At 42.8% G+C, this 20,236-nt stretch overlaps 1 protein-coding gene across 1 annotated transcript in view; it reads right to left on the bottom strand.

Annotated features, from left to right (window-relative positions):
* Window positions 1-7,041: 7,041 nt before the first annotated feature.
* Window positions 7,042-20,236, bottom strand: part of LOC119379149 (phosphoacetylglucosamine mutase) — a 34,066-nt gene continuing 20,871 nt past the window's right edge. The window contains exons 11-16 of the mRNA XM_037648344.2: window positions 20,094-20,149; window positions 19,949-20,012; window positions 18,017-18,139; window positions 17,818-17,939; window positions 14,885-14,936; window positions 7,042-11,225 (exon numbers count right to left, since the gene is read on the bottom strand). Of these exons, the coding sequence (XP_037504272.1) occupies window positions 11,136-11,225; window positions 14,885-14,936; window positions 17,818-17,939; window positions 18,017-18,139; window positions 19,949-20,012; window positions 20,094-20,149 (507 nt within the window). The 3' untranslated portion in view covers window positions 7,042-11,135. The remainder of the gene's footprint in view (window positions 11,226-14,884; window positions 14,937-17,817; window positions 17,940-18,016; window positions 18,140-19,948; window positions 20,013-20,093; window positions 20,150-20,236) is intronic.

Here is a 20,236-nt window from a genome sequence, read left to right as displayed (position 1 = left end):
CCTAAATCTAAATACACGGGTCTGAAGCATTTTCGCCTCCATCGAAAATGCAGCCGCCGCGATTGGGATTCGATCCCGCAACTTGCGGGTCAGCAGTCGAGCACCAAACCACTAGACCACCGTGACGGTTTACGTTTCGGTTTAGGCAAGGACGACGAGAAGTCCACGGGCTTCGACTACACGCCGCGACAAGGGAGGCAACGTGTCGCACCGCAAGGCAACACACAGGCGCTACTTGGCGCCGTCGACGCGAACGTGCCGCACTAGCCGTTCGCGGTGAGCTATTTCGCCGGCGTTCATCTTGGCTGAGCTTGAAGATCAGATTCGCGGAGCGAGGAATTTTCTCAGTTTGTAGCTGGAGTAGAGCTATCGCTCTCAAACGCGTCCACGTGGTGCACTCCCGGACTAACCACTACGTCCGAAGGCGGCGTTTTGACAAGTCCACAGCACGTGCGCTGGTGATGTCACGTATGACGTCACCTGTGCAAAAACGGGCCAAACGATGCGTACGCTTGCCAGCGTGCGGTCGCACGCCTACACGGTACGGAGTCGCAGGACGTGATGCATTGACTGCCCCCCTATTCATACTGAACAGTGTCGAATTCCGCTATTGGTCAAGTTCAGGGGCGCAGGCAGAAATTTTTTTCGGGGGGGGGGGGGGGGCACCTCCTTGATTTGAAGAGGGGGCCAGGCAGGCAGATGTGGTCAAGTGTTATTTTAGGCTCCGTATGCCATAGCAAAAAAAAAAAAAAAAAATTCGAGGAGGGGAGGAGGGGGGGGGGGCACGGGCCCGGTGGCGTATATATAGCGGCGCAGTATGGGTCCCAGCCATCCTAGGGGATATGTTTCGGATATACGCGGCCCCCGTCGCCTAGGCCTGTGTGCCGAGGACGGGGAGTAGGGGGCCTCCTTTTCTGGCGGAACAATAAAGTTGTTATCATCATCATCATCAAGCGGAGATTAAAAGAGCCGGTCGTCTGTCTCCATCGCACGGAGAGCGCATGCATGAGATATCTTCGCGCGTGCGGGCCTGCCGTCGATTGCTCATCAAACAGAGAGGAAACGCCCGCCCGTCTTTCGTAAGGAGCATCAAGGGACGCGCATCAAGGGACGCAGGGGAGGGGGGGGGGGAGGGGAGGGAACCGCATCATTCGAAGGGCGCAGTCGCTTGCGCGCGCACTATCTCGAGGCATCAGGAGACGGCTCGTAAACTTGCTGTGCTCTCAAAGAGTCAACGCTTACTTCACGTTTAGAGAACTCACAGCACGAAAAGGCTTCGGTTCCTGGAGCGGCCATATGCGTTTTGTTGAGTTACGCGAGATCGCGGATCCAAGAGTAGCTGCTAGCCTTACTTCGTATGACAATACAATCTGCTGGTATCGTATTCATTACTTCACCCTTAAGCGAAACTGTGAGTTTTTTAACTGTCAGCTATTGACCCTGGAAAGTGAGGGGCGGACGTGTAACATGGAGTAGCCGCTTCACTGTGAGCCGTCAGCGACGGGCCCGCTGACAGCTGCACATATTAAAACGCAATTGCGGCTGCTCCGACCAGGAGGCATGTTTTATTAATGAGATGAGATTTTTTTTAAAAAGCAACCAAAAATTCGAATTGGAATCTTAGCACTCACGAGTTTGAAAGGGCAGGGCCTTTTAGGGGGTATTCACCGCAGAGTGATGACAAACTCGGATGTGCTGGTGGAAGGAATTACGAAAAAGCTCTTCTGGATGGAGATCCATGGATAAAGTATATCTGAGGAAAAGTGTCAACGCGTCCCCGCCGTTCACGTACTCTTCCATCGACGCGAAGCACGGATAATTCGATATTGCTAACGATCCCAGATTTCATTCCGCGATGTCCAGAAACAGAAGTGCCAGACATTTTAGCGGCACGTGTGCAGTTATTACTGAACATGGCTTTCCTTACGTGCCGTGCGACGCTTGAAACGAGCTATCAGCAGCGTTTCTGGAAGAGACGACGTCCGCCGATGAATCGCCGCCACACTTTCTCGCTACCGATAGGCCTAGACGTCACGAGCCTCTGCGGAGAGCGCGTTTTGCTGTCGAGCCGACTTGCAGAACAGAAGCTGCGTCGGCACCGTGCATGGCACCGTGGCTTACTCGGGACGCACACGCGAGCGCTATTTATTCAGCGGAATAATTCTTGGTCCGTAGTTGCGACTTTGACGGCCCCAAGATCAAGCTACACATGTTCTGACGCGCCGGCGGCGCGATTGCCGGTGATAGACGCCCACAAACCCGAGACTTTGGCGCAGTTTGGCGCAATTTTCGTTTGTTGATAACCGTCCCTGCCGGTCGAACCCGAATACATCAAAACAAGACAAGAAGTGGGCGTGGCAATATTATCAGGATGGCGCAGTAAATATAATTTGGCGCACTTTGGCGCAGGAGTGGAATCACTGCATTACACTTTTACTACCGCTCTAAAGCCAAGACCGCTCTCCCTGTGACTTTTTCCCGTCTCCAAGGATGAAATGCGCGTTGAAAGGACACCGATACGACACCACTGAAGACATCCAAAGGGCCCTGATGTAGTTTCTCAACGAGGTTTCAGAAAAGGGCTTTTGCAAATAGTGGCAAACTGGGCTCACTGTGTTAATGAACAAGGTTCCTATTTTGAGTACCAGGTGTACTTAAATATTTTTCAAAATCAAGCGCGTCTTCTATATTCAGTCTCCTTTCAGGACAGACCACGCATGTATGCATGTGTGTATGTATGTAGAGAGAGAGAGAGAAAGAAGTATTTCAGAAACAGCATATCCACGGAGTGAATGATGATGAGTGGGCGAAGCTGCGGAGGTTCATCGGTAAACCGTGAATCTTCCGTGAATTCTGCCCAGTACATCATCACCGACGTGAGATCGGGCGCGTTTATACTAAAGGTTCGATGAGTTATGACGACTTGCAGCTCACTTTAATTTTACATGTACGCTGTGAATTTTCATTGTTTAGAAAACCATTGCTTTAGAAAACACCTTGCGTCTTTTTCGTTTTGCTTTAGAAACATCTGGCGTTCTTTCGTTTTGTTTTTACAAAACATCTGGCGTCTTTCGTTGGTTTATTTCATCAATCAACGGCGTTTTGAACAAAATTTTTATTGTTTAATCACGCACAGGAGAAATCTCACCAGGCACTACCTTGGAGGTAAACAATGGCTGCTAATGGGAATGAGAGACAGAAGAAGTCGGCTTTTAGCTAACACTTACACTTCTACAGAGACAGAAGAATTCGGCTTTTAGTTAACGCGCACGCTGCGAATTTTTTATTGTTCAACAACGCACAGGAGAAATCTCCCACCGGCACCACCTTGGAGGTCAAAGGGTAAGACTTGTTACTCACTACTACGAGCACGACGAGGGACGAACGGGTGCCGCCTTAAGGAGCTTCGCCCCTAATAATTTGGGAGGTGGATGTGGTTGGACTCCACCTGGGGGGAGTCTATCCTCCCGAGACCCAAAGTATGGCATAGTAAAAACCAGTAACTCTTTTTCAAATTATTTTATCAGAATACACAGAAAATTATGGTGCTATTTTTTATTTTCTATGATGCTTTGTTGCAAAGTTGTCAAGAAAACAATGGAACATGATGTCATGGTCACAACTTTTATTGACTCTTCTATATGCCTATATCTGGGGTTTAACGTCCCAAAACCACGACATGATTATGAGAGACGCCGTAGTGGAGGGCTCCGGAAATTTCGACCACCTGGGGTTCTTTAACGTGCACCTAAATCTAAGTACACGGGCCTCAAACATTTTCGCCTCCATCGAAAATGCAGCCGCCGCGGCCGGGATTCGATCCCGCGACCTTCGGGTCAGCAGTCGAGTGCCATAACCGCTAGAATTATTGACTCTTCTATTCATAATTTACATTCACAGCATCGGAACTTCATCCTTTCGCAGCAACCGGAGGTTTCGACACCAGTACACAGTCTTTCGGTTTGTCAACTCAAGCATGTGGGAGGCACAACTGCTGGCTTCCGCAATGGAAAAACTCCATATTCAGTGTCAGTTGTGGTGAACCCATTTCTCTGTTGACTGTTGTCTTCCTTGCAGAGCAGCCAAGAGCTCACAACTCCTACATCCATCATGATGATGATGGTTCGCTTTGCATTGTCCACTTTTTTTGTGTGTATTATTGCAGGGCAACAGCTGCGCATTCTGTCAGAGAGGTCAATACAGCCCACCTATGCATTATGCTGAGTGACAACTGCTGTTCTCTTGACCGATATATTTTTTTCTCTTCGTTTGAGAAGTGCGTGCACTCATGAACAGGCTCCATTCCCACATGAGTTGGTGCCAAAATGGTAGGTTTGTTCTCATACCAGTTTGTGACACACATGCGCAACAAACTGCTGACACATTGAGACACAGCCCCACACCCTTCCACACGCATTTCCCGAATTGCTCTCAAGTTTCAGTCCTATTGCAAGTCGAGATTTCATACAGGTGCCTTGTCCCACTCATATTTCTTTAGGACAATGATTCGAGAAGATGGGTGCCTGTGAAACATTGGTTGAAACACAATGAGCTTCCATGTGGTAAACTTCCAGCAAGCATCAGCACTACCGCAGCCCCAATTCCATGCTTTTTGTTTTGAGCAAGACTTCCTTTCCCTTCAAAGATGTCAAAGTCTAAAACAACACCCTGTGGAATTACCAAAATGAATTTCTCCAGGGCAGTTGCATTTGTCTGCCCAGGAAGAAACTGCTTGACTAAGCACTGGTGAAGGGGATGATTTACCTATAAATGTGGATGTTTTGCGAGTACTGCAGAGTGAGGTGGGCATTTTTAATAAGACCAAGACATGGGCAAACTTTCAATAGCCTATCGCTTTCTTTATATCTGTCAGAAATATCAAATGCTTCAGGACCTTGAAATTCAATGGGAGTACAAAAAACAATCCCTGGTTATCTTGTCAGATATGGAAGCCACATCAGATAGGGAAGCCAAAGAATTCGCACCGCTCACTCCGGATTGGTGGAGTAGAGCCACTTGAACTGCACCCACTCTGGTGGCTGTTGACCTCGTTTATTCATGCCACCAGTTTGATGGACAATGCGCCGCTTCCACAGTCCTCCAGCCAGTGATTGTTGAAGACAGGTGCCTGCGCCATCCACATCCGCCCATTTGGGGAGGGGTGGCCTTTTCTCCCCAGGTAACACGAGCCATCTTTTTCTTTGGATGTTGACAATGGTAAATCAGGTCAGTTGGGTACAATTGAGGAGTAAACTTGCTTCTGTGGCTACATTTCACCAGGAGGTATCACCAGGTTTGAAACACCATCATCACCATCATGGATATCCGTGTCAGAATGGTAGTGGCAATTTTCGTGCCCTTTACCTGTAATACACAACATTTCTCTAAAGGACAGAAGTGGGGTGCAGTAAAATTAAGAAATGCAACGAGATGCACAAACTTTTACGTGGAATTTCGCCACACTGCTCATTCGATTCGCTGTCATTCATGGGTTCCTCAGAGTCCAATAGGTACAAGTCAGAATTGTTCCAGTTTGCCGCAATCCTTTCAAGAATTACTAGAGCAGAGGTGTTGGTGGCATCCAGAGATTTTTAAAATTACTTGCGATAAAATAGACAGACAGATGGGTTCTACCACACAATTTCACCAAGAGTCAACATTGTCCTGACATGCAAAACGTTTCACATGGAATTTACGGCCGCAATAGGGAAGAAAGAGGAAGAGTTATGGCAAAAATAGTAATGCTAAATGAGCCTCACTTTCATAAGCCTGTAAAACTGCATTCAACAGTGTCCGAGCATTTTTTTTAATAAATAAAGGGGATTTACCTTGGCTGCACCAATAGAAAACCTGAAAACCTCTGTCGTGAAAGATTCCACCTGCCACCTACAGTTGAATGAAACAACAACAGATGGCACCATTAGGTTCTGCTTTAGGTATAGACACTGTTTCAGTTTCGCTATCAGCCCATTTGATCTTCGGAAGGCTAAAATGTGAATGTACGATTTGTTGCATGCAGAGAAATCCCAGCATTGGTACCAGCAATGTAACTTTAATGAATGCACTTCCACACTTAAGTCCAAGGTTTTTGTCGGTGTCGAGAATGAGCCAAAAGTCAGTGGGATAACTGGAATTAAGGACCTATGGAAGAAGACCAATTGAGGCAGTGCAGGATGATATGGGCTGAGCTTTTTCTGAAGCGAGAGAAGTGCAGAGCAATATGTTTTGGAAAAGCCTTTGAAATACTGATGAAAAGAAATACGCAGCTAATGTGCACAATCATCTGCACCTCAAAAGCATGGAAACAGTATGGAGGGAGAGGTCAAGAAACTTGGCAACCAGGCAAGTTTTTTGAAAGAGTAAAGAGACAAGAAGAACTTAATCTACCACAATTACCTGCACAGTCATTAGAAAGAGAGAAACACACAGTAAATGGATGCAAAGGCAAAAATCTATATGATGACCCTAAAGGCAGAGTGATATGTGAGGGCTAAGGTGGCTGCATGAGGAAAAAAAAAAATTCAAGAACGTCAATACTAGATGGCACTACTTGTTTGCTGTAGTGTTGGTTAATTTAATCATTTTTTGTTGATCTTTGTAGATCATTTGCGTGTGTTTTCCACTCGTGAAATGATGTCAGCAGGAGGTGAGTCAATGAAAAAGTGTTCATTATTTTCTTTAGGAGCCATGTCAGCCTGAACTCCATAAATAAAACTTATTCGTTCTGATTTCCTGAGAATTTTACACCACCGAGCAACATCTATTGAACCTAGAGCGGTAGTTTGCATAGCACCTGCCCACATAAAAAATCGTCGCAACGGAAGGCCCGGCAGTGCACATATTTGGTGGCCAAGTGGATGAACATAAGACCACATATTTTTTAATGTACCAAGGCTACAGCAGGCCCTCTGAAGGTTAAAAAAAGCTAGTGCCAACTTAAAAGGGCAAAGCAAGCTGGCCCAATGGCCTATGCAGTGCATCAATACACAGCTCCACTTACAACTTGGTGCAGCAATCCTATCACCTGAAAACACCAGCTCAAAAACTGCAATAAAAATGTTTATTAATAAATCAAAATGTATATAAGACATAACAGAGCTAGAAAAAAATGTGGCAATAACGAATGACAAGTCACTTATAACAGGCTAAACTGTGCGCCATGTAAAATAAACACTATGTAACGCCTTCGCCAAACCATGCAGAAACAATCACCACATTGCAATTAGACCCAAGGGATTTCAAACCTGCAAATAAAAATGTCTTGGCATTCTTTTTAAAACTGCACCCATACACAAACACAAAAAAAAAGTCTGCTGGAAGCTCAGTACAGGAGCTTAGTCACTTGCAGCAGTTGGTTTTTGCTCTCCTGCTCATGTCACATGTTCATGCATGCTAGCAGCATGAAAAAAGATTCCAACTAGCCTACCATGCCACTGAGAAAAGAAACTCACAGTAGGCATTTCAAACAAAACTGACATACAAGTTCCAATACAGATTTGCTCCCTACTAGCCCTGAGAATGAAACCCACTGCTAGAACATTATCACTAAACTGCTCTTGAATCATACCTAGTTGTGATGACACACAAAAAATCCAGAAACACTACCAGAGTTTCAAATAGCAGATGCATGGATTCCTGGCAAACATGAACATCTTTGCATACGCAGCTCCGGTACAAATCATCAGAAGTGCCCATTAGCCTGTCTCCACGAAAGTGGTGCAACTATACAGTTCCGCAAAATTTTGGCTAAATTGGCGTTCTGTTTCGGCAGTAGTCACAAGTGCTATGACCAAAGAGTTCTACAGCCATGAAATACAGTCCATGAATGTGAAATATGCCATAAAAAAACTAGGGTAATAACAGTTCCAGCAGCTCCACAAGCAAACACAAAAAACAAAGTTGGCACAAGTGAGGTCTGTTAAGAGCCACCCCAAAGCATTATCACAGGAAAAGGATATAGGAGAAAATAGACCAATACAACTCTTAAGTATCTGCTTCAACAACCTACCCATTAAATATATATATTATATATTTCATATATATATATATATACATGTATACATATACAACTCTTCTTATTCGCCAAAGGTGACTCATTTGAAACAAAAAAGATAATAAACAAACACACCTGCTGTATATTTCCAAAGCATGACAAAAGTCTAAGAAATGTCCCATTTATGAATAAAAATCAAGAAGTTTTGAAAGTAACTGAACCAAGACTGCCCAAGCCTACAAAAATGAACTGTGGCACTTCATTCAAAATTCACTTCATTGGAAATACTGTATGAAATGTGTGCACAAGTAAGGACGGCCTCAAATCACAATACATGTGAATGGAACCAGTGGATAAGATATTTTTTTTTTAAAGGGTAAAAGCGTGCATGTAGAATTTATTAGAGTTGGCATGCTTCCTTTATGCCTATTGTGCTGGAAATGGCATTATGACAATATAAATTGAGAAAGAAAAAAAACCTTGTTTAATTAATTAAAAGTGGCGGTTACTACATACTTTAAGGTCTCATGGATTGTCAATTGAAATGCTACTCCTGAAAATGCATAGAGATGCATTGTTTTCAGCACAGTAAGGTACATATGCATACACTTGCAACACACAAGACAAAGTATGCTGCTGCACATCATTAAGTACCGAGACACACCTCCATAAACTTGTTTCACTCCACTTCGCTGCAAGAAATCTTACAACATGCTCAAGCCTGCAGTTTTTTCTTGCTTTTATGTGATGACAAAAGCAAAACACAATGAAAATTTTTTCTAGTCACTGAAGAAGTCACTGAAGACTGTGCTGCAGACACTCGTATGTTTATCTGTTTGTATGCTTCTACTGCAAAAAGCTAGACGTCCTTGTCATGAAAATGAAAAATAATATTCATAGCGCCCTCACATTTAAAAAAAATAATCACTACCGAACCCTTAATTAAGCATCCACTCATCCATCATGCACCAATCTCATGCATGCCACATGTTCTAATTTCCCACATCTCTCTCTTAATTTCATGCTGTCACTAGCCAAGTTTTGCCCCTCTGGGTGCGTTTCAAACTGTAGCGCAATAAAACTTTTCATACACAATCTGGCCCTCTATCAAGCTATCGGTCATTCTGCCTAAGCTTGTGTTTCTGAGCATGTTATGTCGAAAATTGTGGCTCATTATTTATTCTACACTAAAAGAGTTAAACTGCTTGCCCCTTGCCCAAGTGTCCCCCCACAGCTTCCTTCAACACTTGACTAAAAAAAAAAACCTTAGTTGCTAAGTAAAATCTAAATTTCTAATAAATTAGGAACAAATATAATATTTAAAAAGAGCACCCAGCTATATGGAGTGCTAAGAGTGCTACAATTCCAGCCTACCACTACAGACAAACTCCTCCCTTTTACTTGCAAGTCAGGCGATCCTGACATGCACCTAGTTAGCGCAATGACCTTGTAACAAACTTGCGATAGGACCTATCCAGAACTTCTGCATAGAGGTATGCTTAATACTAGCAGCATGTAAATGACAACAGGATTCAAACCAATCTTCTCTTCCAGACCTTCTGCAACCTGCAGTGTACTTCTTAAGCATTCGTGTGCGGTAGGAAGAAGAGGCTTTCTCGAATACTGGTATCATAAAGTAGAAGACTTGCAAGAGGCCCAAATTGCTACAAAGCTCATCAGAAGTTTGTAGACAGAACAGACTCTAGGAATGTAAAGTGTAAAAAACACAGAAATCTGCCCTGACAGAGACAATGTGAAGGCAGTAGACACTTGTGCACTTGCATTCCTGAAGTATTGATAAGTTTAACACGGAAGATAGGTAGTGCACTTCGAATGAAACAACCGACGAAAGTCGACAGTTAATGCCAAATTAAACAAACACAGCAAAGCAAGAAATACAACCAAGCAAGATCGCATCGTACGCAACTATCAGTCGGAATGACGACATGTACAACCTTAGTACCAGCACATTTACAATCTGCTACATAGTTCTTGGAAACATCCAGTGCTTGCAGCTGCCTACCTATACATGTAATATCTATGCTTTCAAAGAGGTACAGCTGGAGGTAAGAACAAGCTTGACTGGCATTCAGCAAATACAGCACTCAGAGTAAAAATGACAAGATTGTGCTATGCCAAGGAAGGAGGACCTGCCTTTCATTTAGGCAGGTAAATTTATGTCATGATAAAAGTATAAAAGAGACGTGCAACAGATTTGCCCAACAAGGCTGCAGAGCAAATTAACAGTTACATTAAGTACACGGTGTAAAATCTACTCACCTACCTGCAATACAACGTAACTTGTTGTTTGGTACCAGAATGTACCAAGCAACCAGTTTAAGCTAAGAGCACCTATTACTGGATGAACAGAAAAGCAAAGTCACAGGGACGAAGAGTGCACAAGCTGCTGGCACAAGGGCAACGAAAGGTCACATCCACAGTGCACAAAACACAAGTGGGGCTCATGTATTGCCTCATCAATGGTGCCAACAACTATACACGTCCACCTCCAAAGCTAGTGTAGTTCTTTTCCTATAAGTACCTAGTAGAGGTGATAACTTTTGGGAATGTTGTAGCACATTTCATAAAGGACATGCTCACACATGCAAACTTACTTATGCTGTGGCAGCACACCAGCTCAGAAACATCCAGAACAGTTGATTATCACAAAAGCCACCAGCAAAATGCCATCAACTTGAAATGCTGAGTGGAAGCTTAGAGCAGGATGAGAGATGGTTCCAATAACATGGCTGATCTCATGACATGCTTCTGGCAAGCACACAGAAACAGAAACTTGATCCATGGTCCCTTGGGGACAAAGACTTGTACAAGCCACAGAACGAACCCTCTCAAACCAAGCCTACCTGCATCTGGAGGACTTTCTGTTCTCACAAGCCCATGCAGGAACAGCACAGCACCAGGAAATGATAAGGTAGTAAATGTCTGGGACAGACCACACTGTGCCGTTAAAAAAACAGTTTTCTCACCCTTATCTAAAAATTTTGCCTCCTTCATAATTTCTGCCAGAAGTGTAACATTTACAATCGTAGAAAAGGTGAGTTTGGCTGGAGTACTGTTGTCAGCATGGCCTCAGACATCCAGGGTGGGTCCCTTTGAATTCAGAGGCCCCAGCAGTCACACTTCAGACCAACAGCTTGGGCTTTTCACCAATACCACCAGCAAGTTCATAAACCTTCATGCCAACTTCATAGGCAAGCTTGTTGGCTGCATCCTGAAATATAGGGGAAATCATGTAAACATAAAGATCAGCTTACATGGAAAGATTGTTTACAAGCAGTCGAAACAGTAGAAGGCAGACAGCAAAGTAATATATATAACTGATTTCGAATGAACAATTTAGAAGCGCACTTGGAATCACATTACCTGCAGTTGTCAATAAGTTGCACACTTAAACTCGGTTTCATTTACCCATGCTAACGTCATGTTTTTGACTTTACAGCTACCCACCGTGATAGCTAGGCAGGCAACACGTTACACTGCTAAGCTCGAGGACTGGGGTTCAATTCCCGGCTACAGCAGCTGCATTTTGATGGGGGCAAAGTGTAAAAAATACCTGTGTACTTAGATTTATGTGCACATCAATGAACCTATGTTGTCTAAATCAATCCCAAGCCTCAAGCCATGCTGTGCCTCACAATCATATTGTTGTTTCAGCACATGAAACCCCAGAAATTATACTTATTACACTACAGCTGTGCTGAAAAGCCAACTCAATATTATTGCAAACAGTTGATTAGTAGGTGACCCACAAGCACTTGTTGCTACTGCATACACGTAGACAACAAAGCACATTTTGGGTTATGGATTTCACTGAAACCTAAAGATAAATAAGTAGTGCATACAGCCACAACCAATATGGAAGCAGAGGAGCACCCACCCTTGCTCATTTCACCACTATTTTAATTCTCCTGAAGCATGCACCGCAAGTACAAAAAAACAAGAATCTGAAGAGAATCACTGTATTCATCATCATAAAATAAAAGCAGAGTGCAGAAAAGACAGGACATAGAAAGACAAGAAGACAGGACAAGCGCTCACTACCAGCAGCTGTTTATTTCGTAATCAACCAGTTGGTAGTAAGCGCTCGTCCCTACTTCTTGTCTTTCTATGCCTGGTCTCTTTTGCACTCTGCTTTTAGCACTTTTTTACCATGAACAAACTTGCCCAGCAAAGCATCTATTATGTATTCATCATGATCATTATCAGCCTATTTAAGTCCACTGCAGGATGAAGGCCTCTCCCAATGATCTCCAGTTTACCCTATCCTGTGCAAGCTGATTCCATTTTATCCCCAGGAACCACCTTATTTTATCACTCCATCTAACTCTGCCTTCAACTGAATTCCCCATCCCTTGGCATTACATGGCTGGCCCTGGTCCATTTCTTTCTCTTTATGTCGACTGGACTACAGTTACCCCTGTCTGTTCCCTGATCCCCTGTCTCTTTCCTGATCCTGTCTGTTCTCTGACCAGCCTTCTGATCTCTCAATGTTATGCCTTTTCCATTCCACTGCACGCTGCATGGTTCTCAATCTTTTCTCTAGTTTGTTGTTCTCCATGTTTCACACCCATATGCAGCAATTGCATACTTTTTGCTTTAGGGCAGCAGCAGATTGCCAGTCATTAGTTGTGACTGCCTGCATATGTGATCTAGCTCATCCTTATTCTTGGGTAATTTCCTTTTCTAAGTAAGCTCTCCTGTTAGCAATTGACCTAGGTGTACATATTCTAGAACAGAACTGTTGGTTTCCAATCGTGAACTCTTTCTCCAGGCTATTGGGCATTATCTTTGTCTTTAGCATATGAATTTTTAATGCTACTTTTATACTTTCTCAGTTTAAGTCGTCAGTCATTTTTTGCAATTTGTCGCCATTGTTGCTAAAGAGCATTATGCCATCTGCGAATCGTAGATTGCTAAAATATTTTCCATTAATTTTTATTCCTGTTTCTACCCAGTCCAGTTGTTTAAATACTTTAAGCATGCAGCGAACAACATTGGAGAGATCATAGCTCCTTGTCTAACCCCCTTTTTTTCATCGCCATTTTATTGCTCTTTTTGTGAAGGAGCAAGGTATCTGTAGAGTCCTTGTAGGTGTCCGCTAGGGCATTTATTGTTACAGGCACTCCTTGCTGACTTAGTGCTTTCAAGACTGCTGGTAATTCTAATGAGTTAAAGGTCTTTTTGTAATCTGTGAAAGATAAATAAAGGGGTTTGTTCTACTCAGCAGATTTCTGAATTTATTTGGCTGATCACATGACTATGATCCAACGTAGAGTATCCTTTCCTGAAACTGGCTTGCCCTCAGGTTGGTTAAAGTCAAGCGTTTCTCGTACCGTTTGAAATTATGTTTGTGTATATTTTGTGTATCACCGAAAGTAATCTGATTGCCCTATAATTCTTCAAGTCTTTTAAGTTGCCCATCTTTTGTATAATATAATGTTGGCATTTTTCCAACTTTTGATGTTTTGAGGCACTGAGTGTTGCAAGTTTTTCCATATAAAATCCCCTGCATGTTTAATCAAATCGGCTGTTATTAGTGACCTCCGGCCGCTTTTCCAAGGGGCATATCGTGTAGGGCCTTTCTAAACTCGTCAGTAGTTACGTATGGAACTTCTGTGTGTTTCTTGACTTTGCTTTCGCTCAATGATGGTTGATTTATCTGTGAAATGTACAGTCCAGAGTAGAATTCCTCTGTCACTTTTACTATGTCATTGAAATTGCGTACAATATTGCCCTGCTTATGTTTTAAAGCATGCATTTTGATCCTTCCTAAACTGAGCTTTCTTTAAGCTGTTCTGAAGCTATCGCCTTTTTTTACTGCTGCCTCTATCTCTTTAACATTGTAGTTCCTTATGTCACTGACCTTTTTCTGTTGGTCAGCTTTGTGAGCTCTGCGAATTCTTTTTTAGATCTTGAGTTAGTCAGTTTCATTCATTGCCGTTTCCTTATTAAGTCTTTCATGGTTTGAGAGAGTTTGCTTACTTTCTGCCTTGAGCTTTACCTCCAACTACGATTGCTGCTTCAAAGATCAGTCTAGTCACTGTTTCGTTAATTCCTTTTACGTAGGCATTTTCTCCTTGTTCTAAAGCATCGTATCTTTTCTCAATCACAATCCTAAATTTTTTTTTATTTTATTCTGACTAGGTTGACCTGTTTTTTAGTGGAAAATTTTGCTCTAATTCTCCTCAGATGAAGGACTATCCCTGCTCTCACTAACCTACGATCACTGCATTTTACCTTGCTTATAGCAATATTAGAAAATTACTATTCTACAACACCACAAATTATTTCTCCGGTGAAAACAGGGTTCACAAGCCAAAAAAAAATGTAAAAACAAAGAATACGTAGCAATGCTACTTCGAAATTTCCTTGCGAGCTTGCTGTGATGTCATGAATTTTGAGCGCATTTGCTCGGACTTAGTCAGTTTTTATCAACAATAATAGACTGCATTCCCTACATTTCTATTGTATCAACATTGTTACATTAGTACATCTTTGTTTATGAAGATGACTATTCTAAATGAGCCATACACTGAACTTGGGAAGTTTCAATATGTTTCACTCAGCCAAGATGACCCTCTATGCCTTGAATACTTTCCCTTAAACCAAGAGACTGATGCACTGGTATTGGACATTGCACTGGACATTGAACTTAATTTTCTGTTCTAATAATCAACCTGCTACTCCACAATGAACAAAAAATAGAGTACAGGAACAAAAAGCACTTTATCATTTAAAACCAGTTTAGGGTTTTCCTTTGCAAACAAGCAAAAATTCTTGCTTGTATTAACTTCAATGGCACTATTTAAATGTGTCAAAGAGTGCTAACCAAGTATGAACCTCTGCTAGTAATAAAAAGGCTAAACTCACCTGAGTGCTAGCCTCTGCATAAACACGGATAATATCTTCAGTTCCAGATGGCCTAGAGGAAGATTGGAAGCACTTAAGATTCCAGAGCAAATGCCAAGGCAGGATGGATTTCAGATACACCATTTTGTTAACGTATGCGATGCCCATAGGTCGGCAAAAAATGTGGAGCTCACTCAGACTCACTCACGAAATATATTTTGCCGTTAGGGCTCACTCGGACTCAGACTCACAGAAATTTTCCTCACCCGGACTCACTCGGACTCAGATTCACTAAAATTTTTCTCAACCGGGCTCACTCGGGCTCAAATTCACCAAAATATTGTGCACTCAGACTCAGACTAATGGATCGATCCGAGTCTGAGTGGGTCTGAGTGAGTCTACTCATGAGTCTATGATCACACAATTAACTTCTTCGACCCTAGTGTCAATGCTCTTTAACATCAATATCTGATATAATTGGTGCTCTTCTTGGTGCGTTTTGATCTCGTACCTTCAAATAAGTGTTATCAATGGTTACAATGCAGTAAGGACGTTTTTATTGAAAGAGATGACTCACATGAGATATTTTTGTGAAGAACTTTCCGTGAAATATTTTGCCAGAGGGAGGTAAAAACCCCCTCGCCACCGCCTCCGTAACTCAGGAATTTGATCGCTAAATATTGGGATGGCTATGAACGCTACTGTATTGAAGTATGTATGAGCAGATGTGAGCTTAAACGTGAGCCGACATAAGACTGTTAGTAATGCTGAAGTTGTGTAGGTAGGACCATAGATCGGCAAAAAAATGTCATTAAATATATTTTGCCCTTAGGGCTCACTCGGACTCAGACTCACCAAAGTTGTCCTCATCCAGACTCACTCGGACTCAGATTCATGAAAATATTGCTCACTTGGACTCACTCGGACTCAGACTTACGAAAATATTACTCTGCCTGACTCACTTGGACTCAGGCTCATGAGTGAGTTTGCCGACCTATGGCGATGCCTGAATTAACATTTCCGACCAGAACTTTTTTCTTGGCATGAAAAGTGTATATTTTATGCAAGAAAATATACAAGGGGTGTTCAAATGAAAACGTACGAAACGTCGTAACAACATGACCGTTAACATAGATGCCTACGCCACTATGGGAGAACATAGCGAGACATCTATGAATGCAATTGAAGTCTCCACCATGGATCGGAGCATGTGGGGACGCCCGCATACGCAGTAGAGCGCAGAGGCTCTTATAAAGAGCGCCGTACAATTGACACGCCAGTGCATGTGAGGATAGGATGGCGTTCACATTGCAAAATTTGACAATTGAGGAGTAGCAGGGCATTATCCGATTTCTGGCAGAGGAAAGTGTTTAACCGGCCACTGTTCATCGCCTGCTATTTCCATGCGTTTGGTCCCCTGAAAAAACACTTGAAAGGGAAGCGCTTCAACTTGGACAACGAACTCAAGGACGTCGTGGAGGACTGGGTCTTGTCACGGCCACAGGAATTCTGGGAACAAGGGATCCTTCGGCTCGTTCATCAATGGAATCGTGATCAGGCACATAGTGTATACTTTGAATAAAGTCATCATTTATACCCACAGTGCCGTTTCGCACCTTTTCATTTGAACACCCCTTGTATAAATATATTCACAATTGCAGAAAGCTTGCAACGTTTAGAATTAGGAGTGAGTAAATATTCAAAAAATTCAAATATTCGATTCGAATATGTCCATATTGTAAGGGGATGCAGGCTGTCATCTGAATTTCCAGCTGTTTCCCCAGTGTACAGTGTCAATTTTTATGAAAGGGAACACGGGAGCGCATGGCGTGCGCGCTCCGGCAGCTGCCGTAAGCTCCGTCAACCGACAGCTAACGAAAGCTTGCCCGCTTTTGGCGTCATCTATTGGCTAACAAAATAACTAATCATGGCTGGTTGAGAAGCGCCTTTAGATAACGCTGCCTCTCGGCTCGCGTTAAGGGCAATTCCTGCAGCTCGCGCAGTGCTGGCGCGCCACGCTCGATTTGTTGACAGGCAGATGACGCGCTGCCTGCATCGCCCGTTACGCGAGCCGAGATGCAGCGTTATCTTCGCAACCGGCCATGATTTGTTATTTTGTTTGCCAATAGATGACGCCAAAGCGGGCGAGCTTTCGTTAGCTGTCGGTTGACGGAGCTGAAGGCAGCCGTCGCAGAGCGCAGGCCACGCGTTCGCGTGTTCCCTTTCATAAAAATTGACACTGTACATCACTTTAAAGGGACACTAAAGAGAAACAATGACTCAGTTTAAATTGATAAATTGTACTCTGAGAGCTCTAATATAGTTAATCTAGCCATCATAGGTTTATTAATATAGGAGAAAATGAAGCTCAAATTTTCATGTTTAAATTTCGCACCAAAATCTCTGCGCGTCATAGATTTCAAAGTGTACTTATCGTTTTTTGGCGCCACTGGCCCAACGAAATTTCCTCAAACTTGGTATTTTAAGTGTATGGCCCCCTCAGAAGACAATGTACTTCATTTTTATCGATTAGGAACTACACAGGCCCTAGTAGGTGGCGTCAAAATATGTAACGTCACGGCGATTGGTGCGGAAACTTCAAGGTGGCGTCGCCACCCACATTTTCTTTTGGCGCGTTTTCTCACTTACTAAGAGTCTTCTCGCAGCAAGTGTGGTGTTTTTGGTATCGTGAAAAAGTAGTTTACTAATACGAGAAAAATCGTTTGGCTCTTTAGTGTCCCTTTAAAGACACCTCTGTCAGCGCACTATCTATGCAACACACTTGTATGTTTGCAAAACCAAACCTGGTGAGGGGATACCTTAAGGCTCTTTTGGAGAGTAAATGAGAAACATGAAAAATGCAATGTGGGAAAACAAAGGATTGCAAAATAATAATAATAAAAATAAGGGGGGTGGATGGGGGGCAGTGTTTGGTCTACAACATATAACCTCACCTGACAAAGGCCCTTCCATTGTGATAGCTCTGAACTAATTGGTCGATTGCAGGCTGCAAGTCACTTGGAGAGAGGCACCGGCGCTCTGCATTGGTGGTTGTAATTACGTTCCGATTTGCTACCTGGACAAAGATGACCATCCATCTTTTAATACAAAGGCAGACTTCGGAGGAAGCATAGTAAAGGCACAGTAACTCACATGAACTTTGAGTTGCCTGTTTGGAAGTTCCGTGTAAAAGGAGTTCCATTCAGGGGCACAGATGCCTTTGGCATGAAGAACTGTCTCCACTAGTAGCATGTCTGAGATGGCATCGCCTACAGTCTGCATAAAGAATTCACCAACTTGAATCCATTAAAGAGTTATCAAAAAAAAAAAAAAAAAATTAGGGCAGCTTCACACTAGTGGTGCCAAGCCTGAAGAAAGTACGGAGCTGGGTGGCCTTCCTTGTTTCTCTTTTTTTTTTCTGCCTTTCTCTCTCTTTTGCTGTTTTTTTTTCTATCTCTTTTTTGTCTGTATATTTCTATTTTTTCTCCTCGCCCTTTCTTTCTTTCTATTTCTCACTTCCCTTTTCTATCTTATCTCTCTCTCTCTCTCCCTTTCTTGGATTTTCTCTTTTTCTGTCTTGTTCTCTGTTTTTTCTATCTCTTTTTTGTCTCTGTTTATTTCTATTTCTTTCTTTCTCTTTCTCGCTCTTTATTTCTCACTTCCTCTTTCTTTCTATCTCTTTCTCTGATTCCCTCTCTTTCTTTCTCTTTTTTTGTCTGTTTCTTTTTATCTCTTTCTCTGTCTTTCGCTGTCTTCCCATTCTTTCTATTTCTCTCTTTCTCCCTCTCTTTGTACTTGTTCTCTTGCCCATCAGAGTTACCGCATCCCACGCCAGACAAATCGGCACACGTGTTCTGGCAGCGAAGCAGAAGATGAAGAGGACGAAGAGAGAGTGCACGTGCCAGCTTATGAAGATGATCATTTTTGTTCGCAACTAACAAAGTTTCTCTGAGCTTAAACAGCCCCGCTGTTAAAAGTTCATCCGCGGCCACTCGCTAATCCATGAGGTCCTGTCATGTGATCCGCAATCCCCGCTTCTCCCACAAGGATTTCTCCCCAGTGTGAATACCCCTTTACTGTCGTAGGATATTCATAAAATTTTTGTATTGTCTAAGAAAAAACACCCTGTATAATATACCAGTTGTCCCAGCTAACTTGGACCAAGATTTTATAAAAAATCACTTTAGGAAAGTTCTAGCTCTTGTATATTAGCGGTAGTCGTGTGCACATACGCCATGTATTTTTTTCATGACTAAGTGCTACTTAATTAATTTAATTTAATTAGCAAAGTTTTTTGTTCTTGCTCGAATCGGTAAAATATTAACCTTATGTTGTACGTCGCCTAAAATAACCCCAGAATCAAGCATTTATTTTTTGCTGAAATCTGCCTGGTTGTTTTTTCCGAGAAAAAACAAAAGCGCACAAAAACGCCAATATCAAATAGACGCATGCTCGCACGCCGCTACTCCAGCGCTTCCAAGCATTGTTTAGTTGATACATGGCTGCATTCATTCATGACCGCATTGTACAAGGCTTCACGCTCGATGATGGACGCGTCAGCAGCGTGTTTTGATGCACGTCCATCAAATAGTGTGAAGCCCTGTACAATGAAGGAACACAGCCGTGTATCAATCAAGGAACGCTTGGAAGCGTTTGAGTAGCGGCGCATCTATTTCCTATTTGGCGTGTTTCACGCGCTTTTGTTTTTTCTCGGAAAAAACCAGGAAGATTTCAGCAAAAAATAAATGCTTGATCCTGAGGTTATTTGAGGCGAGGTACAACATAGAGTTAATATTTAACCGATTCAAGCAAGAATAAAACAGCTGGATAATCAAAGTTAATGAATTAATTAGCGCTTAGTCATGAAAAAAATATGGGTTGTATGTACACACGACTACCGCTAATATACAACAGGTAGAACTTTCCTAGAGCGCATGGTTTTTTTTTAAATCTTGGTTAAAGTTAGCTGGGACAGCCGGTATATACACACACACAAAATGTAAAAATGGGGGGGGGGGGGCATTGAACCCACAAGACACCCTTCTGGCTACACTATTGGTAAAGGCACAACAAAACAAAACTTACCTGATTTATGAGGTCTATCGTGTACAAAAGCTTCTTGGCAGCCTGTTGCCTCTCAACATATTGGCTAAAGTTAATAAAGAAAAAAAGTTAGGAAAAGCCAACTTAAACCTAAAAGTAAAATAACAATGCTACAAGCCCACCATACTTGCTATCGTTGGCCAAGTCTTGGATGGCCTGTTGTGCCTTCTCACTAAAGAGGACCTGTTTTGACAGAAGAGCACGGCACAACGGGGTTAACAGCATCACTAAAGATAGCTGGAAAAAAATTCACTTTAAAAATAAAGCATA

Source organism: Rhipicephalus sanguineus, chromosome 1 (assembly GCF_013339695.2).
Source record: "Rhipicephalus sanguineus isolate Rsan-2018 chromosome 1, BIME_Rsan_1.4, whole genome shotgun sequence".
Lineage (NCBI taxonomy): Eukaryota > Metazoa > Arthropoda > Arachnida > Ixodida > Ixodidae > Rhipicephalus > Rhipicephalus sanguineus.
Note: the sequence above shows the minus strand (reverse complement) of the source record. Positions and strands in the feature narration are given on the sequence as shown.